The sequence below is a fragment of the Rhagoletis pomonella genome, unplaced genomic scaffold, assembly GCF_013731165.1.
Source record: "Rhagoletis pomonella isolate Grant_MI unplaced genomic scaffold, Rhpom_1.0 Rhpom_scaffold_00009, whole genome shotgun sequence".
Taxonomy (NCBI): Eukaryota; Metazoa; Arthropoda; class Insecta; order Diptera; family Tephritidae; genus Rhagoletis; species Rhagoletis pomonella.
The window spans coordinates 34,985,290-35,011,794 of record NW_023458563.1 but is presented as its reverse complement, the minus strand read 5'-3'; the positions used below and the strand labels follow the sequence as shown (position 1 = coordinate 35,011,794).

At 37.2% G+C, this 26,505-nt stretch overlaps 1 protein-coding gene across 9 annotated transcripts in view; it reads right to left on the bottom strand.

Annotated features, from left to right (window-relative positions):
* Window positions 1–26,505, bottom strand: part of LOC118745750 (serine/threonine-protein kinase WNK1) — a 221,208-nt gene that overhangs the window by 70,537 nt on the left and 124,166 nt on the right. For 7 of the 9 annotated variants that reach the window (XM_036479394.1, XM_036479390.1, XM_036479391.1 and 4 more), the window contains one exon: window positions 14,728–14,790. The exons of the other annotated variants lie outside the window; for them this stretch is intronic. In XM_036479394.1, coding sequence (XP_036335287.1) covers window positions 14,728–14,790 — 63 coding nt within the window. The remainder of the gene's footprint in view (window positions 1–14,727; window positions 14,791–26,505) is intronic. 9 annotated transcript variants of the gene reach the window in all.

Sequence of the window (26,505 nt, the reverse complement as noted above, 5' to 3'; positions counted from 1 at the left end):
GAAACTATACAATAAAGCAAATTAATTAAATATCAAGTTTAAATAGCGGCTTATCAGCTGCACTTGATAGTATTTAGTAGTTTGAATAAGGAAATGAATTAGCAACAAGAGTTAAGGGGTGTGCATAGCTCAGTGGTTAGCGCTTCTAACTTTGCACATCGATGATGCGGATTCCGAAATAGCAGCTATAACTTCTACCGCTTAGACTTTGCTGATTTTTCTTTAAAAACATCATCGTGGTACAAAGGTCAGTAGCAATATTGAAAGAACGATTTCTGTTTCGCTCCTTGAGGGGCATTGGTAGATCGTTTTCTTATTTTTGAAAATCGTTACCTTTAATGAAAAGTAATTCCCTAAAAATTTTGGGCCATTTTACCGAGTCCAACCCGTGCCACAAACGTGTCAAAGTTAAGATAACGACAGCATACTTGCGTCGGTGCTGCCTTGATAACCACCTTATTAGCGGCCTTCGCGCGATCACTATAAGGGAATCCAATCCCGCAAACGCGGGATCCCGCGTCATTTTTGCGGGATCAGAAATGAGGGATCCGCGAGATTTGCGGGACTACAGACAAAAAAATTAAAAAGACGAATGCTAGTTGTGAACGTGCTCGCCCAAAAATTCGTCGTGCATGGTTGTATCACAGCGCAGGGCAGTGCGCCGGAGTGACGAAAGGAGCCACAGTAGCATGCTGAAATTACTCGCATATATATACACGAGATTTGGAAGTTTTTATCCAGACGTCCAATCGACATATTTGAGGTATCGTTGGAAAGGTCTTGCAGAGTGTCTCCAGAAAATGTATTCAAGTTTCATAAACGATTATCCGAATTCTTAAAAATTAGGCTAAAGTATTGCGAAACAAAAAAAGTTCTTTTACTTTTGCCGGTTTAAGGGGGTATGAGGGTACACCCAACATACTTAGTGTTATTCTATAGGTCCTTTCCAACGATACCTTATATTCTGAGTTCCGGCTACTAGTTGGAAAGATATAGAGCTAAATTGATGTTGGTTCGTGTCTCTACTACGAGATGCTTTGCGATGTGTATAGCGTCTGTACGTACCACCATTTAATTTTTTCAAACTTTCAGGAATTGAAGTACCAAAAAAAACTAGGAAGGTTTTGTTCCAGGATGTTTCGGTTCGTATGCCTTTGTGGGCGTGGCCGGTGCCTGAAGTTCGAAAAAAGGCAGTTTTTTAAACTACCACTGAGGTCGCACTACTCATTCCATACCATTCATGTGGATATCAGTAGAAGGGCCTTAAAACAAGCTATCTAAAGCTGTCTTTTGCGTTTATGAAATATAAATTTGTCATAACGTTATCGCCTAAAAAACTGCATACTCAACTTTTTTCTAGAGAGCGTAAATAAAAAGTGCAATATTTGAATGAAATTTTGCAGAATTTTCTTTAATTTGCACAAGGTTTGGAACTCTGATTTTTGGGTTTTTTGTTGTAGAATTAACCATATTTTTATAAAAAATAAGCGAAAAATAAAATATTTAAAAAATAGTTGCCGGTATTGTAAAAAATTCGCTGTACCTAAACTTTATTGACTGACTGTAGCTGCTGTAACTTCTACCGCTTAGACTTTGTTGCTTTTTAGTCTGCGTTCAAACACGGAAACTCGAGTTTCTTATTATCGGCGATTTCTCTTTTGGTGTTGCCCTTTGCATTCACACACAGAAACTCTTTTGTACGCAATTGTTGTTGTCAGCTGTGAATTGCCAACTTGAATTACTCAGACGAACGAGAGCACAAAGCGTGTTTCCCGAGTACGGGCGACTCGGTACCCGTCCCATTTCCTCGTCGCTCTCTACCCTACAAGCTTCGAGTTTCCGCAACAAAAGTTTTCGTGTCTGAACGTCGACTTACCATTTTTCCTAATAAAATAATTATGGTACAGAGCTCAATAAAAATATTAAAATTCAGTGAGTTATTCGGAAGAGAAGTGTACACAATTTTGACAGTTAAAACTCATTCCTTCACTTCCTGAATCGCAAAATGAAGAATGTACACTGTAGGGTATTTTACTTGTATGTTTTTATACTTGCTTAAATTCTTGATTTTCAATTTATGGTTCTATGAATTTGTTTGTAGTTGAAGAGAAAATTTTTGATTATTAATAAATAAACTTTCAACATATAAAAAACTTAAAATTTAAACTAAATATATTTAGTTATTAAAATATCATATAAATGATATATTGGCGATCCTGCCAGGAGTCGAGTATATCTAGGGTATTTTACTTGTATGTTTTTATACTTGCTTAAATTCTTGATTTTCAATTTATGGTTCTATGAATTTGTTTGTAGTTGAAGAGAAAATTTTTGATTATTAATAAATAAACTTTCAACATATAAAAAACTTAAAATTTAAACTAAATATATTTAGTTATTAAAATATCATATAAATGATATATACACAATTTTCAGTGTACACTTGAAAACTCACAGTTAGAGAATCCAGCCCCTGGTCTGATTTTATTAACCTTTCATCGATTTTTTTTTGTGGCCGTGCGTAATTGATTCAAATTTGAAAACGTTCGTCTTGATAACTAGCTTAAACTTTGTACACTTGCCGATTTATGAACACATTATACAAGTGTTTCTATCGATATATAATTGCGCCAGCGGAAAAATTGATTTCATAACTCTGGTTCTATTAGAGGCACACATTCAGCTCTGGTGTAATTTTCAAGAGAATGTTATAGAATGTATTACTTTAACGCTTTTTTCAAATATCAAACGGTAAAAAAGTTACGCGGAAAAACGGGAAAACTTAGTCAAATGTGAATAATCCAGAATCACTGATGTTTTGGGGTTACGGCGAGCGGGTATTGTTTCAGATCGGATAAAACACTACAGTAACTCTGATTATGACATATTTTCTTCTGAAAAATACCCGACAGATATAGCGATTTTGACCATATACCTACAAAACCGTGCATAATCACCAAACTCAAAAGTTCCTGATTGTGCAATAAAATAAGGTCAAATTTAAAAAATGAAACTTTAAAGACTTTATCATTTCTTCGGAAATATTATCAAAAAAGTCAACCTAATTAAAAGTAAATGCGTAGATCTTCTAAATCAAGTCGTCTTTTTAACCGACTTCTTTTTAATTTTATTTTTTATGTATGTTACCGCATAACTTTGGACCACGTCAACCGATTTCGATAATTCTAATCTGGTTAAGATTCCGATCAGTGGATCATGAGATATATATATGTATATATATATTTTTTTTTATATGAGAGTTGAAGTCGGTTTTTTTTGCTAAAAATTACTTGTTTACATATCAATTTTAAATATAATTGTTTAGAGGAAATAATGATTTTTTTTCAGTCCCGCTAATCCCGCGGATCCGCGGGATTGATGACCTCGATCCCTCAAGCTTGCGGGATATGGATTTTATGCGGGATTGGATTCCCTAGTCACTATTGAATAAAAACATAAATAGCATGATGAAAAAAAATTATTTCTGTTGACACCATCATTCATAAATACATGGAAAATAAGTTTGATTTTGTTTCTTTAACATACATATATATGTATTTAGCATTTTTTACATGTATGAGTAAGTAGATGATAGCGCATTATTATTGATCACACAATGCGACAGGGCTGTTAAAAAAACTACTGTAAGTGACTTTAGGGTCAAAGTGCAGGCATGGAATTTCAGGGATTTTAATTGAAAGTTCAAGCTTTAATTTAAGCCTAAGACCCTCTTCATATATGTCGTCTCGTCCTCGTCACATCATTTCAAAAATTTAAAAGCTTGGGACGAGCACGTATATTTCAACAGACGTCCGCACATTATGTGTCACCATCTCGTCTCTTCATTCGCTGTTAAAACGTAGCTCGTCAAACATTGTCGCTTTCAGCTCGTTATTTACGTTTTTGTGTTCATAAATTTAATTGAACTGCGTATATTTTAATAATTTCACGATAAAAAGAGTAAAAGAAGCGATTTAGCAGTAAAGTTCGCGTACTTAGTTGAAAACTATCCCTGCTTATACAATATCTAAAAATTCAGCAGCGTATTCTCAGAAAGATATTACCGAGAAAGCATGCTCCTCGATAGCATCAAAAACGTAATGGTCAGGTATGAAAAACGGCGCACATAAAAGGCTAGGATGTTTGGTAAATCCTCGTCTCCGCTGTATGATGATGATGAAGATGTGCAGAGTGCCTAAGTCGAAGGTTCCATTACCTTTTGTTTAATTGCATTAGGTACTCAAACTTCGCCAAAATCAATTTTTTCTGTTCAATAAATGAATATAAACGACCATCAGATCAAGGTGGAGGGATTGTATTTTCAAGGATAGAAGTCGAGAGTTATGTCTTAAGTGGAAGGTTCTATCCCCCTTTGCTTTTTTTTTGCTAGAGCTTTTCAAATATTGCAGAAAATTTGATTTTTTATACCTTGACCTCGTTTTCTCAAAATTTGGAGCTGATGAAAACTTTATACTTACGGATTCGTAATCAGCATAAAAAAGTATATCAAAAGTAGCTTTAACATTTTCCTCAGCAAAAGTTTTTTTAATTTTTGTTGGCCTGTGATATTGATTATTTCAACGCGTTTGTGGCGCGGGTTAATCTGGGTCAATGGACCATTTCAAGAAACTAAAAAAAAAAATGTATGGAAGCAAGGGCCACTCTAATGTACATATGTATGTACTGTGGTGGTCAAAAATGGATGAATGGTGTTTCGTTTTTAATATTTACAATGTTTTTCAAGCTAAAATTTATTGTAAAATATGGTTCATGGTTTTTATAAAAATATGGTTCATGCTTTTACAAAAACTGTATAAATCACACTTTCAAACTTTATACAGAATTTAGAAAAATTCCACAAATTTGTATCTATATTTCGAGCATTTTAGCCAGAATTTTCAGAAATTTTTCGGGTATGCAGTTAACAAGCTTATAAAATTTTAGTAAAATAAGTTTTGAGTGACCAAAAAATCGCATTGATTTTTAATAATTTTTTTTTTGTTGACAGCGTTCTGCACTTTTTTCCATATAAACATGAATTTCGTATGGAAGAATATGCGCAAGACAAAAAAAAATGAAAAAAGTCAACGCCAGTTTTCCTAAATTTCGCTAGTTAAATGAAAAAAAAAAAAATGTAAAAGCCGTCAGCAAAAAAAAAATATTAAAAATCAACGCGATTTTTTAGCCGCTCAAAACTTGCACTTATAAGCTTGTTAACTGCATAAAAATTTGTGGATTTTTTATAAGTTCTGTATAGAGTTTGAAAGTGTGATTTACATATATAGTTTTTGTTACAAGCATGAACCATATTTTTATAAAATATCAAAAAAAAATTTATCTTGAAAAATATTGTACATATTAAAAACGCCATTTTTGACCGCCACAATTACAAAACTAAATACCGCAGAAATCATGCAGGAACCGGATTTTTCATTTCATTCTTTGTAAGTATGATATCTGAAAAACATACATACATACTCGTAAGTACTGAAAACATTAGTCGCTTGTAATGAGCAAATCGCCAAGCAAACGTTTGCGAATCATTCCTGCTAATTTTGCTCACCCAGCTGCTGCGCGTTTTATGCTTTTGTTTCCGTTTGTAGTCGCGCACAAAATTAGAACCAAACCCAATACAACTAGAATTTTCTTTGTTTGGGTTTCAATTGTGTTCTGCTTTATGTAATGAGTGAAACGAAACAAAACAATAAGATCCATTTCGTTTATTTTCGAACTCTGCATTCAAGCGCTTTTTCTCAAAATAGATTTTCAAGCCTTTCATTTGTCTTACGAGAGACTTTTCCTATCTTAGCCAGAACTGCCGTGTAAGCTGGCAAATTTACCATGGAGCAGGTATTCACAATACGCCAAACCCTGGAAAAGATCCGCGAGAAAAGTTAGTGTCGACACTTACTATCTATTTGTCAATTTCAAAGCCACTTTCGACAGCTATGTAAAGTAACGTTGAGCTATACCAACGGGGGGAGTGATTTCTTTAATCTAATGTTGGAGAAGATATTACTAGCGTTCACTCTTTGATGCGGAAATGCGAAAGGTAAAAATGATCGCACAAAAGCGTGAACAGTGTTGTTGCTTTGGCTGCAAAATTTCGAACAGTTCAGCCACAGCGCGGTCTCAAATATTCGTTGCGCTTCGTTCGTGCTGTCGCTTTAGTTGCTGAAGCGATGTAAGAACAGCACAGCGCAGTTTTCTCGCTCTTTGCATTTCAGTCAGAGTCACAGCTGTGGGTTTGTGCGAAACTAAAAGTGCGAAACGTTGCCATATGTTTGTTGTAAAAAACTGTCGAATATTTCACATTTTCGCACTTTCGCTCAAACGCACAAGTTTTGCCAGAAAAAGTTAACCCTAGTAATAAGAGCTGCAGAACTAAACCGTTCATTAAGAATTTACTACAAGAGCGTATGTCGATAACAACGACATCATCAGTAATCAAAACCACGTAGTCTGTTCTACCTTTTACAAGTTCGATAAGGAAGCACATCGAACGAGGACAAGAAGAAGTATCTCCAGTCCTAAAACCAACAGTCATCGCATTTCCGCCTCGGCACCCACGTCTCTGTTGACAGTTATAATTTCGAAAAAGTACAGGATTTCGTTTACTTGGGAGCCAGCATTAACATCGGTAATAACGTCAGCATCGAAAACCGACGTAGAATCACTCGTTGGAATGAAGACCAAAGCTCCAACTCTGTGAGTCTTCATCAGAGGGAGGGTGCGACCCCCACTGCGATGGAAAAATCAAGTGGAGAGAGACTTGGCTTCACTTGGCATTTCCAATTGGCGTCAGCTGGCACAGAAGATAAACGACGGGAGTGCTTTCTTCAACTCGGCTAAATTCGCTTCCGCGGTTACAGCACAGTTTAAAGATACATACATTTTTATATATATTAATGAAAGCGACGAAGCTTTCGGCATAGTCGAAGTTACCACTGTATTGACTTGTTTTATTATGACTCTGTAACGTTTACAAATAAAGTAAATGATTGCACAATATTATTATCGGGGGGAAAAATATTCAAAATTTGAAGTCGTATCCTGGGATGGGGTTTGCCGTTCTAGAAGGCGTTTGGTCTCCGAACAACAGCCCTTGGTTGGGAAAATACCGAATCTTTCCGGTGCGAAGATTGGACCCGAGATGTGCAGACCTACTCAACTAAAACTTCTCCCTCTCTGTTCAAACTTTGTCGAAACCGGACGCTTCCTGGTCCTACCGTTAGTTGAGCTTGACGGCAAAGGTTGATGGGCTAACCGATTTAGGCGGGGAAAAACAACAGGTATATAAAAAGGAACTCGGTACCAGGGTTGTTGCGAATATTCACATTCGCGGAGCTTCCGCATTAATTTTAACATTCGCATTCGCAATAATCAATGTAGAGCTTTTGGGAATGCGAATGTTGTGCAAGTGAAACGATAAAACGTATATCTGGAAAAACAAAATGACAAATTGTATCCAATATTTGATAAAAATGTCGTTAAACATATTATGGGTATTCATGGAAATGCGTAAATCGTAACCGCGTAAACCTCGCAAATAATTAGATTTTTCATACAAAATTAAGTAAGTTTACAAGGTTTACATGGTTACGAGGCATTTGCGTGTTTTGATGAAACGCCCTATTATTTCGTAAGCTGTATAACCGAGCTATCAATGGGCAGTCATACAAGTTTCAACTTCTACTTGACCTTTGAGGTACGTCAAGGACAACATAGTCCTTTTAATATTTTTTTTCTGTACTTTAAATACCTGCATTGGTTTCTTTTATTATTGTTTTTTTGGACCAATCTTAAGAAAAAAAACTACTAGACACAGAAGAAGAAAGTGTGCACTGTAATTCTTAACCAAGTTTTCGTGATTTGCCTTTGATGTTATATATATTCGTTTCAATCATTTCAAATGGGCCCCTTTGGAGAATTCATTTCGAACAAAAATTTTAAAAACAGTAATTTTTTTTACTTATCGGGCAATATTTTTTGATATGGATATACACTGGATCCTTGGCTAAAAACTTCTGTGGTAAAACTGTCCCCCTACGTCGCCCTTCTTTGCTATTTAAAGTCAAAGCGTAAGCTCGTTTAATAGGAATTTCCAGCAGAAATGATCAATGTCTGGCTATAAAGAGAATCGATGCTCAAATAATTAAAAAGTTATAGGTTGGCGTTTAATTAGCTAAGAATTACGAAACTTTCTGAGACCCTCATCATCCGTAATTCCAATAATTCAAATTCTTATAAAAAAACAGGGTATTTTTTTTTTTAATAACAATATTTTGATCCGATTCGGCTTGCAGCCACGACTTTGAAAACAGAATATTGTTCAAAATTTTCAATCCTGGAAAATAATAACTTATTTTGCATATCCCCCTATTAAGCTCGCTATAAGCACAAATTTTTCAAACCAGTCGCAGAAGAAGGTTTTGAAAATGAATTACAAAAACTAAAATCGAAAATCGCGGATGAAGTTACAGATTCCCCAAACTCTGAAACAGCCAAAGGAATGAAAATGAAAAATTCTTTTTAAAAAGCTTTAGAAAAACCTGAGACATCTGGTTTGGCTTGCAAGCGCTGCATTCGCATCCGCGGATGTCTAAAATTCCACATTCGAAACATCCCTACTCGGTACGCGAGAACCAAAAATTCTTTGGGGAAATCGAAAGCGCAGCTAGGGTTGAAAATATTACTCATGAAACGAAGAGACTTTTTGCAGTCTCCTGAAGCGGAATGAGGGAGAGTGTAGTAATTCTAAACTTCACAATATATGTTTAGTACAAAGTCAAATCTTGAAATAGTCATTAAATCTTTTTCACCATATAAATCACTATGCACAGATGTTGTTTTTCAGGTCGTATTTCAGAAATCAGATCACCTTTTTGGCTTAATCAGATCTTCATTGCTTGCATTAGACTTTCCAGGAGACCAGCGCATCATATAAATTCCTAGGATTACAGGTCAATTATTTTAACATGGTTCCTTCTAAAGTCACCGAAAGGCTGATTGGCATGTATGTCAGGATAGATCACGACTTATTTTGCAGTACACAGCATTCCAAACCTATAAGGGTAGGTCTACCGATATAGCACTGCATAGGGTAGTTCGAAACGAGAACTGCTAGGTTGCTGCAGAGCTTCGGCCGAATGAGATGTGGCAACGCCACTTACCACAATTTAAGCTGGGAACTCCGCAAGGAAGAGTCTTCTTTGGATGTTAGAAGTTTAAAGGTTACTTAAAGCGTTCATTACGCGGAACGCAATGAACTCTTTAATAAACCAGGCACCCAACGATAATCACCAATGGTCCGACAATGTAGAACTCAGAGTAATCAGGAGATCAATAAGTAAAAAACGTATAAAAAATAATAATAATGGTGGAGATAGTAAGTAAAAAACGTTAGCATAGAAGGGAAATGACTGGCGTGCTGTTTTGGACTCGGCCAAAATCGCTTAGGCGGTTACAGAAGAATACTTCGATTACAAATATAAAACACGATTTGAGAACGTACGATTTGCAGAACATGTCTGAATATTGTGAAATTTATTAAGGGCAGCAGTCTACCGGATATCCGAATCCGACTCTTATTTTTTACAGGATATCCGGAATCCGGTTATTCGGCAAAATCTCTATCCGGCACTTCCTAATTGTTATTTAAGAATTTTAAATACAAACTTAAAAAACCTAATATAACTCAATACTACGTGAATTAAAAAAAAAATTTCAAATTAAAGACATTTATTTTAATTTTAGGCGCCATATTGGATCGGCCTTTTTGTTTTTTGTTATTTTGATTTAAAAGATTCGAATTTGGCGACCCCAAAAACCCTTAAATAATAAGCCATTCTTATTATTATTATTATTATTAACAAAATTATGCCGTTTAAGATTTAAGGTTAAAATATTTAATTATTTTCAATATTAAAATAAAATTTAAATTTTCAATATTCAATATTTAAATATTTTCAAATAAAATACAATTATTTTAATTTTAGGCGCCATATTGGATCGGCCTTATTAACAAAATTATTGCGTTTAAGATTTAAGGTTAAAATATTTAATTATTTTCAATATTTAAATAAAATTTTAATTTTCAATATTCAATATTTAAATATTTTCAAATTAAAGACATTTATTTTAATTTTAGGCGCCACATTGGATCGGCCTTTTTGTTTTTTGTTATTTTTATTTAAAAGATTCGAATTTGGCGACTCCAAAAACTCTTAAATAATAAGCCATTCTTATTATTATTATTATTATTAACAAAATTATTGCGTTGAAGATTTAAGGTTCCATATGGGCATTCCCATGGTGGCGCACGTGACAGTCGTACGATTTCAATGTGATACAAAAAAGGAATACCATTTGTTTTCTTTAACTTTTTTGGGCCATTGTATAGCACATAATTAGCTCTATATTTAACCGAAAAATTAAATCAATCGAACTGCTTGGTCCTGAAATATATTTATTTAAGTGTCGTTACGTGACAAAAAATGGAAGTTGATTTTTTCTTTTCTTACAAAATCGCAAAACTCTGCGAATTGTGGATGGCTATTTTCATGAAACTTATTTTAATATGATTTGGAGCAATTCTAGTTGTTTTTAGAGTTTTTTGAATTAATGCAAATTGTATCAATTCTCTTTTACAACCCCAAGTGTGAAACGTGACGTGACGTAGCGTCACGTGACATAAATTTCCATCGTTATGTTTTTGTTAATATTGCTTTTAAATGAATTTTCAACGCAAATAAAACATGTATTTTATGTAGAATATACTTAATATTTTGACTTCAGCGCCAATTCAGGGTCAATTTATTAGAAATCTGTGATTTATTATGTTTCAACCACATACGCCAAATTCGAACCAAATCGGACCATAAATACGGTTTTTCGAAATATCTCGACCTTGGCACCACCTAGGAACACCATTTTATGCAAACATGATTCTACTTACCTAGCCAGTATATATTTTAAAATGCAGACAAATCGGCACGTAAATACGTTAGATATAAAACTTTTATTTTTTTTGTCGTGGTGGACCTTCCGCTGGAAACACCCATATTGGATCGGCCATTTTGTTTTTGGTTATTTTGACTTCAGATTCGAATGCATCGACCTCAAAAACCCCCGGAAACCTAGATTTATGTGAATATACATTTTTTTTTTTAATTATGGACACAAAATGGGTATCAAATATCACTGTGTAACGCCCAGATCGAACTTAAATTATAGAGCAAAAACTTCTTAAGATTTCTGAATAGGGGACAAATGCCAACACTTGATGCTGGCATCGAAGAGCTCGTATAGCGTATGCATCGGCTCCTATGCAAAATATGGTCTGAGGAATGCAGGCCTGACAGCCGAAGTTTAAGTGTGCTCTCAGCCCAAACTATAAAAAAGGGTCATCCCATAATCAGCGCAACTATCGCTTAACCAGCCTTTTAAATTAAGCGGGCAATACCTTATTGAGCATATTGTGTGAAAAGTTAAATCGCACAGCCAAACTGCTTTGCTTTGTTCTTATCAGAGATGCCTTGTGGTCCAGTGGTGGCCAAAGACCTGAACAAGTTCTTAGGTGATTCCATCCGTTGCAGGTGTTGCACCTAACCGAAGTGGAGTCTTCTCCAGCATACACAGCAGAAGTAGGATTCTGGTCCGGGGTTTGATTCGACGCCAGCTTGTAGCAGAAGGATCGGGAGAAAACCCGCTGCGAGGTGTTACTCCAGGGACGAACAACGACAAGAAGATTTCGCCAATTTAAAAACATCGCCGAAATAACAGCCTTTAGTGGGAAAACCTCGAGTCATCCCGGCAAGTAGAACCAGATGTCGTTAGAATGGAAATGTATTTTTTGTCTTGCAGCGGCACTATTAAGCAGTGCTTAAGTCGGTTTGTACATCAATCGTTGTCATCTAGCTAAATTAAAGATAGGCCGAGGTCACCAGCCGTTTCAACGGGTTGGCCCAGAGTAGGAGGAGTGATAACTGAGTAGGTTTCAGTGGGCGTGTGAACAGGTGGTTGGTGCCATGGGGGAAGCTTGACACGCCGTACGCTCGTTGGGGGATATCGGGGTCGAGTCTGGATAAGTAGATGTTCAGGCGGCTGCAATATTCTCACTTTTTGATGAGAAGCTGTTTTTCATGGCAGAAATACACTCGGACGCTTGCCATTGCCTGCCGAGGGACGACCGCTGTTAAGAAAAAACATTTTTTCTATATTTTTTGCGATGTTGCTTCGACCAGGGTTTGAACCCAGGCGTTGCGGAGTGGAAACGCGCACTGCTTACTACTACACCACAGCGGCCGACATTTTTGTTGGATATTCAAATTCTATTTGTCAGACCCTCCCTAGCTATTGTTAGGCCTGGCGAGCTGTTAAAACTAAAACAATCTGATGGAGGCGTCTTTGTTCATGCTGCAGAATGTGGAACGGCAATCTGCTTAAGCAATCGGTTTCGCTTATGATCATCTTCTAGGCTTCAGTGCCAAAGATCATGGTTACTACGTCACAGACATATCTTGCCGGACAGCAGGTGACAGGGAATATATATAAACTTCACATATTTCGAGCCCGGCGTCGCCTGACCAGACAGCTATGACCTGACCTGACATTTGGGGCGATGTACCTGGGATTGGTGTCTTCTTCGATGAGGCGATATTGGACAGTGTGATGTAGGATGACCAGTAGACGCTACCATTGTCTCGCTCGCGACCCTTACGGAGCACATTGTAGGATTATGTGACGTGGGAAGTTTTCGTTCCCAAGACAGTCGAGTCTACGTAACCGGAACGACACAGATTTATATCTGGCCAGGACTGTCACTCCAGCATCACTCCCCAAAAACTCTTTGGGGTATTTGTATGCTGTTAAAAAAACAACAACGTAGGGAGTTTTGTTGTTGCTCATGTGTGCTCCTCGGAGCCGCCCGGGCTCTTTGGGTACTGGTTCGCACCGGGACACCGAAATTGCGCATATGGAAACTGTGCATTTAGACATTATTTCGGTTTCAACTCATATGCATAATTTCGGGTTTCAACCGAAATTGTGCATGTATGCATTACTTCGGGCTTTTCATATGCATTATTTCGGTTTTCAACCGAAAGTGTGCATGTATGCATTACTTCGTTCTTCACATATGCATTATTTCGATTTTCAACCGAAACTGTGCATGTATGCATTACTTCGTTTTTCACATATGCATTATTTCGGGTTTGAACCGAAATTGTGCATGCATGCATTATTTAGGTTTTTGTTATGCATTATTTCAGTTTTCTAACGAAAGTGTGCATATGGATAATTTCGTTTTTTTTCTACTATGAATTATGTACTTCTACTTAGTAAGGGTTATAATCCCTAAGCAAAAAAAAATATTCCGCCCCCCTTTTCCGGCAACACAGAAAGGAGAATTCTACTTAGTAAGGGTTATAATCCCTAAGCGGGGCCGAAGGCCGCCTACGCAGAAAAAAGTTCTACGCAACAATGTTTCCCCCCTTTTTTCGGCAAGACAGAAAGGAGAATTCTACTTAGTAAGGGTTATAATCCCTAAGCGTGGCCGAAGGCCCCTTACGCAAAAAGAAGTTCTACGCAAAAATACTTCCGCGCCCCTTTTCCGGCAACACAGAAAGGAAAATTCTACTTTTTGAGTCGCAACTGTGCATGTAGGCATTATTTCGGTTTTGAGCCGAAACCGTGCATGTATGCATTACTTCGTTTTTCTTATATGCATTACTTCGGTTTTCAAACGAAAGTGTGCTTATGCATAATTTCGGTTTTTCTAATAAGCATTATTGCGGTTTTCAACCGAAACTGTGCATGTATGCATTATTTCGGTTTTTTTCATATGCATTATTTCATATGCACAATTTCAGGGTGCCGTTCGCACCAGCGGGTTGCGCGAGTTGGTGGCCGTATAGGCAAATGATGCCGTATGGATTGAGCATTTTGAATCCGAAAACTTTTTAGTCCACACCCGGTGTGACCTAAGTGCGGAGCAGGTCCTTGGGTGACTCCTTCCGTTACAGATGTTGCATCTAACCGAAGTGAAGTTCGCACTGACGTAGGTTTATGGTTGGACTCAATGCGCGGGCAAAAAGAAAAACAAATACGCGAAAGTTATCCACCAAGATTTGGAAATTTAGCGTACAAATTGTTGTCAATGAGTTTTAATTTGAATGCTTAATTATATGTAATGTCATTAATATGCACCGTAAGTTAATGAATTAAAAATTTTAGTATAATTTTGACTATTATAGTTAATTCAATAAGGCAAACTGTATTAAATACTTACATTAACATATTACTTAGGTATAAGTGAGAAAATTTCGGTAGCGAAATTTCATATTGCGTTATTTAAAATGTTTTATTATTGCCGAATAACAACTAGCAAGTAGATTTCCGATTTTCTATGGGAAAACAATGGGACACTTAGGCAAATATATGTTCGTTATAACCGTTGCAAAGAGACTTTAAAATCTAATGTCACTGATATAGCGTCCAATTATTTGATATTTTAATAATGAAAAGTATTTATTGGTATGATTTTCTTAAACATGTGTAATTAGAAAATATTTCGCTGTGATTCGTTCGTATCAATTTATGCTATGAAATTGTGTATCCATTATTTAGTTTGCTTCACGAAAATAAGCTTCTTGAATTGATCGTATATATTTTTTTCTAATTACACTTCGTTTCTTTATATAAACACTATAGAACTAGAACACTTACTGATCTATGCCTTTGATGAGTTCTGAATGCGGAGCGCTGACGAGTTAAAGACGCATGACGGACCTATTTAGTTGCCGTTTGCAAATAGAAAATGTTTTTATAATTTACCGGATGCTAGTAATATGAAAAGGAATATATAAAGCCTTCAAAAGAGGAAAAAAAAGCTTTTCATTTGGGTGAATTAGTTAGTAGTAGTAGTGGTAGTAGTAGCTCAAAGTTTTATATTTTCTCTACAGCACAGGTCATATATAAAAGAATTTATGAAAGCGTAATGTTTTTGTTTGATTTTATGTAAGAAGAGATATGTTCATATTAAATGCATGCCAGAAATACTAATTTCGTTTCATATTGATAGCCTTATTATTATTAGGATATTATTAAAGCATATTTTTATTATTTTTGGTATGCGCTTGTAGACAAGAAACTCTGGGGCACTCTATAAATAATGTCATATGCGATGCCGAATTTTGTTATTCAACTCTAGTAAAAAATTTTCATTAACTACATATATATGAGGAGAGACGAAGCAAAGGGGTATTAAAAACTTAACAAAAAAACTTAAACCTGGGGATGCATGGTATAGAAATATGATTTCGTCGTATGACGCCTTCTGTTTAAAAGAAATGAAATTTAACGATTTAAAGATACTACGTGATTCATTTAGAAGTTCCTTTTTCAACGAGGTTTGCAATGGGATATGGCCGTTCTTCTGGGTATGCACTTACAGTCGCTCGACTATACTAAATCTCGGCTCCTTCGTACCCGATCGCGTGCTGGGCAACGTGAGAAAACCATTTAATGGAGTCACTCCGACTTATGCGCATTTACGGGTCCACTATAGTCTGCAGCGAGAGCATGGTCACGGGTGTAGAAGTCAACGCTTGTGGGATCGCCATTCCACAGGGAGTGACCAAACGTGGAAAGGAGCTCGAGTTCAGTGTTGGATTTTTAATTTGAGTTAGATTCCGATTACTTTCGTTCAACCCGGTGAACGAGCATCTAGCCACAATCCGTATTAAAGTGAGATTCTTTACCATCTCGCTCACTTACGCGCACGCCCCGACAGAAGAGAAGGACGACGCGTACAAGGATCTCTGGCAGATTTCAATACCAGGGTAGGCAAGGAAGGGATATTTGGTCCCTCCGCAGGAAAATTTAGCCACTACGACGAAATGTCCGATGACGGACTGAGGTTGATCGACTTTGCCGGGGCCTGAAAGAGAATAGTATTCATCAATGACGTAAGTGACGGTTTTTCTGTTTTCAGACTTTTATTATATGCTGATGACTTAAAATATTCTTTGTGGTAAACAATGCTCCCGAAGCGGCAAGCCTTCAAGCAGAGTTAGATAAATTGATTCTTTGAATACAAAAGCCTCACCTCTCAATAAGTATAAAAACACCATCCATATTACTTTTCTAGAAGTTGGTAGCATTATGCATTACTATTATTATGACTACGTCGGGCAAACTCGCGCTACGACCTAAAAAGATCTATTGTGCTAAACTCTAATTGTAGTCACTCCAACCTTAGCCTATTTAAGAAATTAAGCACATTGCATGTAGAAGATAATGTTCCCCCAAGGTGTATCAGTCTGTGATTCATGATACGTGGGCAGTCACAAAGAATATGCTCTGAGGTTTCCTCCACCAGCCCACAAAACCTGCAGTCCGTCTATATAGAAAGCCCCATTTTGTTCAAATGATATCTTAACTTGCAGTGTCCTGTGAGTTCTAAGGCCCTTCCGGCTGAGTTCAAGGAGTCTTTCTGAGTTACTCCTGGAAGGAGTTATGAATTTCATAGATTGTCTCATTTCCTTTAAGCATTATGCATACTTCTTATTCTATTTATAATACAATACTTAAGTCTGTTCAAGAAATGAATGATCTTGGAGTCATATTTAATTCTAGTTTTTCTTTTAATATGCACATCCATTTCATTGTTTCTAAATCTTACTAGACTTTATGTTTTATTCGTCGAAGCAGACCAAATTTTGCAGACCTTTATTCTCTACATAAAACTACTCTCTCATTATTTGTTCGACCTAGACCGGAATATGGAGACCCTATTCCCAGCTTTTTTATACAGAGCTGGAATTTGCTCTCCGTTCTCTGAAATTCGTTGATCGTATACCTCCTAGCCATTAACGTTTGCCTCTTATTAGAATCCAACCTCTACAAACGAAAAGGACTATTGTTTCACTTTCTTTTGTTTCTAATTAAATTATGGGGACTCTCGACTGTCCGTCTCTGTTGCAAAATATTAAATTTTTTATACCAATGAGACCTGTAAGTCATTTCAATCCCTTCTATCCAGATAAAGTCAGGACTAGTTATGCAAGGAGTGCTCCTTTGTATCGTGCTCTCTTCGAATTCAACGAGATCTCGAATTCTGTCTGCCTTGATTTCTCATTATCCAAAGATTTTTTTTGTTATATTCTGCCTGTTGATATGTACATTATAGTATTTTGTTAATTTAATTGAAAATTCTAGCTTCAAGTGGTCAGTAAGAACTTTGTTCATTGACTTTATGGAATAAATAGTATGCAGTAATAGGTTCCAGCATAAAAATATTCATCTAGCCAGTACTGTTTGTTTCAAAATTGAAAAAAACGAGAAACCAAATCGATCATGTTCTTATAGAAAGAAGTCACGATTTCAGCTGCGTTTGGAAGAGACGACCTCTTTCGAACTCCACTTCGGTTAGGTGTTACACCTGTAACGGATGGAGTCACCAAAGAATCTCCTGAGACCTTAGGTCACACAGGGGGTGGAACACACGGTTTGTGGTCAAGCGTTACCGAACCATACACCTGCTCCACCGTAAACGGTGGAGAACGTAAATTCCGAAAGGAAGTCACCGCTGAAGCGGCTCGCCACATTCCGTCCGGACGCATCGAGGAAGTCCGCCCAAACTATCCAGCAGAAGCGGCTGTTGTCGCAAATGAGCGTTCTCTATATAAAGAAATGCGTATCCAGCCAAGAAAGGGAAGTATTATCGGCCCATAACTCTCTGTTCTCCAGTAATGAAGATGCGTGAGGCCCTGCAGCTAACGTGTTTCATGTGTCACCTGACTGCAGCGAAGGATTAGCATGGCTTCCGTAAATCGCACAGCACCGACATCGCACTTAATGCCATAAATACCTAGACAGGCCTCAACCGAAACCGCCCCGAGACAGAACATTCCTACTAGCGTTGGATATTTCAAAAGCGTTTGACACCGTCAGTCCACTCCCCGTTTCTGTTTAACTTCTACATCTCGAAGCTTCCCAAGCCACAGGAGGGAAATTCCCTGATATCATATGCAGGCGACTGTTGAGCTACCTTTCCGAACTTTTTCGATTCTTTACTGCACGGAACCTAACGCTCTCGTCATCGAATGCAACGGCGACCCTCTTCACAACTTCGACGGAGAAGATGAGACTTCAACTAGGCATTCAGGTCGTTAGCGCACCAATTCAGACGGTGAATAAACCGAAAATCTTAGGGGTTACCTTTGACAGCCTGCACTCCTTGTCCGCACACAAAACCGCAATCGTCAACAAAGTACAGAGCCGAAATAAGGTCCTCTAGTCGCTCGCCGGCCGGTTTTGAGCTATGCGCGCGTGGTTGGTCACTGGGGCCCGTTGGACGAAGCAACAGAGTTGTTAAAACCCCACTCCGCAAAGCGACAAGTTGCTTTCTTATGTCGCCTGACCATCATCTGTATTTAAAGGACCAAATTCTCCCTATAAGGGGACACAAAAAAATGCTCAGCAAACTATTTTTGGTAGGGTATTACAGATGTGAGCACTCGAACTGGCGCTTGCTTGAGGAGCCTCCACCGAGGCATATTTTTAAGTATAAGGACCGGTTCAGATGACAAACATACAAGCGATAAATTGCATTCAGAGAGTCCGTCACCACCTTCTGCGGCCCTCGGCCTTTGAATGCCGTGCTAGGAGCCCAATCTCCACCTGTTGCAGACTTCGAGATTCAACTGTAGTCGTCTAAGCAGATACCTATCCAGACTTGATCCTGATATACGTAACGATTGTTCAGCATGGGGAGATTCCGCACACGACACCAACCAAGTAAATTGTTACTTCACCGAACTTTTTTGCTTCTTCAATGCAAGGAGCCTAACCCTCTCCCCATCGAAATCAGCGGCAAACCCTTTCACCACCTGGGCGAAAGCGGACAGACTACAGCTGGGAATACACGTCGACGGGGAATCAATTCCAACTATGAACAACCCCAAAATAGTTACCTTCAACAGTTTGCTCTCTTTCTCGGCGCACACAACCGCATTTGTCAAAAGAGTATCGAGTCGCAACAAGTTTCTCAAGTCGCTAGCCAGCAGCACCTGGGGCTTAGTAGTGCCGCTACAACTGTACCTCCGCCCCACTATGAAGAGGTGAGAATAGTAATTCCGCGACTTAAAGCAACAAAGCTGCGGAAGGTGACGCTGATAGCCTGCCAGCTCTGCTATTGAAGTGCGGCGGCGAGCAGTTTATAACGTGCATGCGGTGGGGTGACATAAGATCTATGGCCATAGGGTCAATGTCCGTTTGAAATGATAACAATGTCAAATATCATATGGACACATTGCTAACGATAATGACATTACATATGTCCACTTACATTTCTGAAATGGTCATAAAGTCAATACTTTATTTTCTTGAATGGAGTAAATTATTTGGCTTGGCGCTGCCAAATGTTAATGGTACATTTCGGATTTTTTTTATTATTTTAGCTACCTGCTTGTCACAGTGAATTAGCACAAACCAGTTGTGTGCGATAATAGGTGCGTTTAAATTGTCAAATTTTAAAGAATCTGGAATTTTTGGAATTCGAGTATACAAATGGATTTCGGGCAAATAGTTAGTAGTATATACCAAAAATGAAAACCAAATTTATAGGAAAAAGGTTTTTCACAAAATAAGCTGTTTTATTGTCTCGACATAATCTATCCGATACTTTTCTTTATGTTTATATATATACAGTGTCATTTTTTCTGTATTTTTATTTTTGTTTTAAAGCGGATATAATTCCGTAAACACCAGATGGGGGTGCGGTGTCTAATTCTCACTCAAAAAAGGTTCGTTTTATATTTGCAATTTATAAGTGCTTCTAATAAGAGGCATTTTTGTTAAATTCGGAGTTAGTATAGTTGAAGAATGCCTCGTGGCGGAGGTAGAACAAGGACGAGTGTTAGCTTACCGGGAACACGGGATGACAAGATAAATTGCAGCGCGCTTACATATATCGGTGTGAAGCGGTAATTACAAATTACTTCGACAAAAAATTTGGAATAAAGCGATGAGCTGGGAGAAAACCTACTGTATCCCCAAAGGAGATTCGTGCTATTAGACGTTTTGCAATTAATAATAATAATAATAGATTGGCGCTTACACGTATGTTAGTGTTTGGCCGAGATTCTCCTCCGATTTGTGGCATGCGCCTTGATGTTGTCACACAAAGCGGAGGGACCTACAGTTTTACGCCGACTCCGAACGGCGATTGTATTTTTATGAGAAGCTGTTTTTCATGGCAGAAATACACTCGGAGGTTTGCCATTGCCTGCCGAGGGACGACCGCTGTTAAGAAAAAACTTTTTTCTATATTTTTTTGCGATGTTGCTTTGACCAGGGCTTGAACCCAGGTGCTGTGGAGTGGAAACGCGCACTGCTTACCACTACACCACAGCGGCCGACAATTAACATACTAGCGTTTTGCAATTAACATACCATAAAATATTGTGGAATTTCTAAATTTATAAGTTGACGATAAGGTGTGTGAAGAACATTTTTAAAGCCAACGTAGACTTAGAATACACTTAACATGTACCTAAACCTCGGCATAAGGCAAATAGACTAAGCTTTGCGGAAAAGTATCAATTTTGGGACTAGCAATGGTTGTTGTTGTTGTAGCCCACAAAACAAGCTGTTTCGACGGGATCGGAATGAGGGAGGGGTTTTAGCTGAGTAGGATTGAATTGACGTGTAAAGGGGTTTTTAGTGTCGTGGGGAGAGTCTCCACTTGCCGGATATTCAGCTGTTGAGGTTGCTACAATATTCTGACCGTAGTTGAGTTATAAAAACTCGTGACAGTCGAAACACTGTGTCTGCGATAGGTGGTGATTGGGCCTCGATCACGGCATTCATAGGTCGACACTAGCGGTAGATGGTGACTGACTGCCTATGAATTCCGTTGATCACTCCTCGGTACGTCGTCGGGTTCAAATGTTATTTGAAGTAGTTCTGGACAACGTCCATATATTCGAAAAGATGCCTTCTGTCGTGCCTGGGCGAGGGCTCTTCTTCGAGCAAGGGCCTGTTGGGGTGCTCACGTCTGTGGTAAACCACCAAAAACTGCTTGCTGAGCATTTTGATATGCTCCCTTACTGGAAGCATTTGGTCCCCGCCATGGAGATGGTGCTCCGGAGATATCAGGAGGCATCCTGTCGTTCTCCGGAGGGCGGCGTTCTAACAAGTTTACAGATTCATCCACTGCGTCTAATATACATGCCATGTCTCTAACTGATATTCGGTCTCAGCATGTACCAATCAGGGCTGTAAATAGTATGTTTTTAATATTTTCTTCAAGGTGGCTCTTAGAGGGTTAAAAACTAAATTTGGCACATATACACCAACTCCTCTTTATTTTGATATGAGTTTCATGAATATCACTGGGGATAAAGTATCTCAAAAGTGTACCACAAAAATCATGTTTGCGTAATAATATATAAGACTAGCGGGCCCGGCGAACTTCGTCCCGCCGAAAACAAGTTTTGTTTTTTTATCATTTTGGTCCAAGAATTCATTGCGACTTTTAATGGCTCACCTATCCTCTCTGATTATGGTGTTTTGGCCGTCAGAAGGCTGCGTGTGATACTCATTTTTGAGTTCGCCCTACACGAATTCGCGTTGAATTCGCTCGAAACTGTTTCTTTACTCCGACGCTTTTCTGAGGGTCAAATCGCACGTCTAATTGCCAATCTTTGTGAAATGCAGCTACGTGAACCAATGTCTCATTTTCCGATCGGCGGCATAATAGTTTTCAAACACTGAAGGTACAATGTCGATGTATTCGAACTTTCCTCGAGATATCGAGCCGGTAAGAATTTACAAAACATTCTAAGCTAATCTACATAATTTTATACCATTGATACAATTTTGAAACTGGGAGCCATTTTGGTTGTACTACACGATCAAAATTAAAAAAAAATCAAAACGTTCTTACACAAAATATTTATGTAAGTATGTATACGGAAAATCTATTTTTCCGGAAATTTCTATTTTTTCGGCAAATTTCTTCAAGTTTAACAAAATTTCTTCGGAAGAGGCAAGCCCAACAAAAAAGATAACTCAATAGGACGATCCGTTCTAGAATGACGCTTCGTCTTACAAAATCATTTTTTTAGATAGTTGGCAACTCTCTTCATAGTTATTACTTTTTGATAACAGAGCATTTGGATGTGTTCCTATCACTAAAGGCGATGCAGTATTTGACTTAAGATATATGGGGCATTTCACCTCAAGTGACCCAACTTTTGAAATCGATGTCTTCCGATCGGGATGAAATTTGCACCAAGGTTAGTCCTAGTAAATAGTAGTTATCACACAAAATTTCAGCGGGATCGGCCAAACAGACTCCGAGTTGGAGGGTCCAGAATTTTGACATTTTGGTCAAACAGTTTTTTTTCGGATCCATATTACTAATTACCTATTGTATTTAGAAAATTTTTTCAGGAATGTTTTCGATAGCTTTCCCTTCAGTCTATACAAAATTTTTTAATTTATTTTTTAATTAAAATAAATTTTTTTAATTTTTTTTTAATAAAAAAATGATTTTAATGTTTTTATCAAAAAGGGGTAATATTTTTGTGTTTTTTTTTTGCTCAAAAGAAAGCTTAGGTATTTTTATTTAAGAGCTTTGTGGTCGCTTGGTGGGATGCGACTTGTTTATCTATCAAAATGAGCGAAAATGATGATAACTCGAAACAGCGGTTTTCTAATTTTTAATATATGACCTATTTTAATTTTTTTTTTTGGTATTATTGTGTAAGTGTTTCTGAAACCTGAAAATAAAGTTTATATGACAAAGTATATACAATTACCTTTCCAACGGTATATAACTTGCTTAACCATAGTTTCATACCCTCGATACTGCAAGTCCGGTAGTTAAGGATGATTAAGATTTTTCGTAGTCTAACACAGCAGGTATTCGATTTTGTGCATCCAAACACTTTCTTAATAGACTTGCAGAATTTTGAGATATAGATTTGCATACCTACTAGCACAATATTTAAAAAGTATGAAGAAGATGGGATTTCCCGGTAGTTAAGGATGATTAAGATTTTTCGGTGTACCTAACCAAAGCAGATTCGTCCAAATCCCCTAAGTAGCTATAATAAATCAGCTATAGTTTATGAAGGCAGTGTATGGTCATTCTGAAGACCAGTTTTTCAGAAACAGTATTAAAATAAAGACGTGTGTTATTTACATAATTAATATTTTCAATGGCTATGGCTCACAAAAAGGTTGAGCTTGATAAAGAAACTTTTGCTTCTTTTTGCTTTAATCCCTTCAACGAAAAAAAAAAAAAACACGTATCTTCAGATACACGGCGGCTTTCTGACGGCTTAATATCAAAATGCCCTACGCTATAAAGACGGATGCGAATTTGTGGATCGTGCAGGAAAGAGCTCAGCAAATTGAAGGAATTATCGACTTCGAAAAGTAATGAGCCTTGTGAAGACGTTATTCTAGATGGAGACGATAATGATTCTGAGAATGATGACCGAATTTCCGATGACGATGGTTCCAACTTTACTGAAGAAAATATGAGTTCAAGGGATGAGTGGCAAAACCAGTACCACAAGGATGCAGTAAAAGTCCTTGAGCAAATAAAAGAAAAGTACAAAACCTCAACTAGTAGAGCAGAACAAATTCAACTTCTCACGCTTGCTCCACCGACATGGAGTCGCGCAAAAAGAATGGCTGAGTTTGGAACATCTGAAAGAAAAGCCAGGATTGCTAAAAAATTAGTTGCAGAGAATGGCATACTCCCAAACGCAAAGAAAGGAAAACCTTTAGAGCTCTAGTGACTCAATTCAGCGCGATGATATGAGTCGCCTGATGCCAGGGATGAAAGACTGGGTGTCTGTACGAATTGACGGTAAGAAGGTTCAAATGCAGAAGAGGATAATTCTCTGTCACCTGAATGAGTTATTCGCGAGCTTTCAATCCGAACGCGAGGATATTAAAATTGGATTCACAAAATTTACCCAGCTCAGGCTTAAACATTGCCTTTCGAAGGAAGCAGCGGAACTCATACAGTATGCGTTTGCATTTATCATTAAAATGTGAAGCTTATGTTGAAGGAAATCAGCTTGAATTATTTAACAAATGATTCGCCGAAAGATTTAAACAGTTACCGTGATTGCCTTAAAATGACAATGTGTCCTAATGCATCAACTTCTTGCCATATGGGTGAATACTCAAATTGCCCAGGAACCACGTTTATCAAAGAGAATTTGATCAAGTCCTTTGACCGAGAATTTGTGGAGGAGGTCAAATTTGAATCTTGACTGCAGTCTGAAAATCGCACATTGAAAACATTGATCTTAAGTGTGGACGATTTTGTGGAAGACATGTGTACCGGATTGGTAAACTTGAGAACCCATGACTTTCTAGTCAAGGAGCAGTGGTCATTCTTCGAAAACTTGAACATACATTTGAAGGCAGGTGAATTCGTTATTTCATACGATTTCGCAGAGAACTATAAATATGTTATCCTGGATACAAGCATTCCATTTCAATAACGACCAACCATCTATATTCACAATAGTTATTTACTACATGAAAGATGGAAAACTGAAACATAAAAGTATGGCAATCATATCCGACGATTTGAAGCATGACGCCGTTGCTGTTTGCTCGTCAGCATTTTAAAAACAAAAATAGCTTCGCTAATCTTATGGCTCATGAAACAGATTTCGAAATACCAGCTGAGTGGCATTTTCATCCTACTGCTCATGGTAAAGGAGCATGTGATGGTATATGAGCAAATATCAAAAGAAATGCAGCGAAGTAAAGCCTTCAATGCTCTCATCAAGCTCGTATCTTAGATGCGATAGCTTTATTCCGGTAGCAAAGAATTATTGTAAAGAAACTGAAATAATTTTTAGTAGCAAAGATGATCATAAGAAAACTGTGAGATCACAGAAGAGCAGATTCGATGCTGCAGTGACAATCGATGGTACCGCTCAATATCATGCTTTCGATGCATGCGATGGAAGGCTCTAGTTAAATAAGTTTTCTTCCTCTACCCAATTGATTTCTTTCCAAAAGCGAAACTCGGAGTGAAATCAACAGCAGAACTCAGTAACCCTAAGAAACGATCGACGAAAAAGCCACAAAGAAAGGTGAAAAATAAAAAATTATAGTTTAAAAAACTAAAACCTCCCTATTATAATTCCCATTCGTACTGTCATCAGGTATGTAACTTGAGAATAGAAATCGCTGCATCTCTTAGGCGCATCAATATTACATAGTTACATCCCGAGTTAATAAAAGGAAGGTAATAAGGTGGATGGAAGGCTGGCTGTTAGAAAATTAACTATCTTGTATACTTTTTATGTATCTACTTATTAAATTACATATTAAATACTATTCTAAATAAATTTAAAAAAAGTTCAAAATTTTCACCAATTCTATAGAAAAACAGTTATTTTATTCCAGAGGTGTACATATTGTGGGTATTATAGTGTAGAGGGTATGAAACTTTAGTTGCTTGTTATATAGCGTTGGAAAGGTAATTGTATTGAATTCTTTATATAAGTTTTATTTTCAGGTTTCAGAAACACTTAGGTCATACATATATTAGAAATTAAAAATTAGAAAAAGCTGCTTCGAGTTACTAAATGCTCATTTTAATAGATAAACTAGTCGCATTCCACCAAGCGACCTCAAAACTCTTAAAGAAAAATACGTAAGCTTTTTTTTTGAGCAAGAAAAAAAAACAATCTTAATCATCCTTAACTACCGGGAAATCCCATCTTCTTCATACTTTTCAAATATTGTGCTAGTAGGTATGCAAATCTATTACACAAAATTCTGCAAGTCTTACGAAAGTGTTTGGATGCACAAAATTGAATACCTGCTGTGTTAGACTACGAAAAATCTTAATCATCCTTAACTACCGGACTTGCAGTATCGAGGGTATGAAACTATGGTTAGGCATGTTATATACCGTTGGAAAGCTAATTGTATATACTTTCTCATATTTATTTATTTATTTATTTATTGTATATTAAAATATTAATAATATATTAAAATAGGTCATATATTAAAAATTAAAAAACCGCTGTTTCGAGTTACTAGACGCTCATTTTGATAGATAAACAAGTCGCATCCCACTAAGTGACCACAAGGCTCTTACAGAAAAAGACCTAAGCTTCCTTTTGAGCACAAAAAAAAAAACAAAAAATATTACCCCTTTTTGAAAATAACATTAAAATTATTTTTTATTAAATAAAAATTAAAAAAAAAATGCATTTTAATTAAAAATAAATAAAATTTGTAAAGACTGTAGGGAAAGCTTTCGAAAACATTCCTGAAAAATTTTTCTAAATACTGTTACGATTATCCTCGAAACCTTGAGGGATTTCCCAAATATACTCGGGCTCGTATCGCTGGATTGTTAAATAAATGCTAACGATGACCAAATTGTAGTACAATTAACTTTATTGTACAACAAACAATTTACAATACTTGCTAATACAGTAAAAA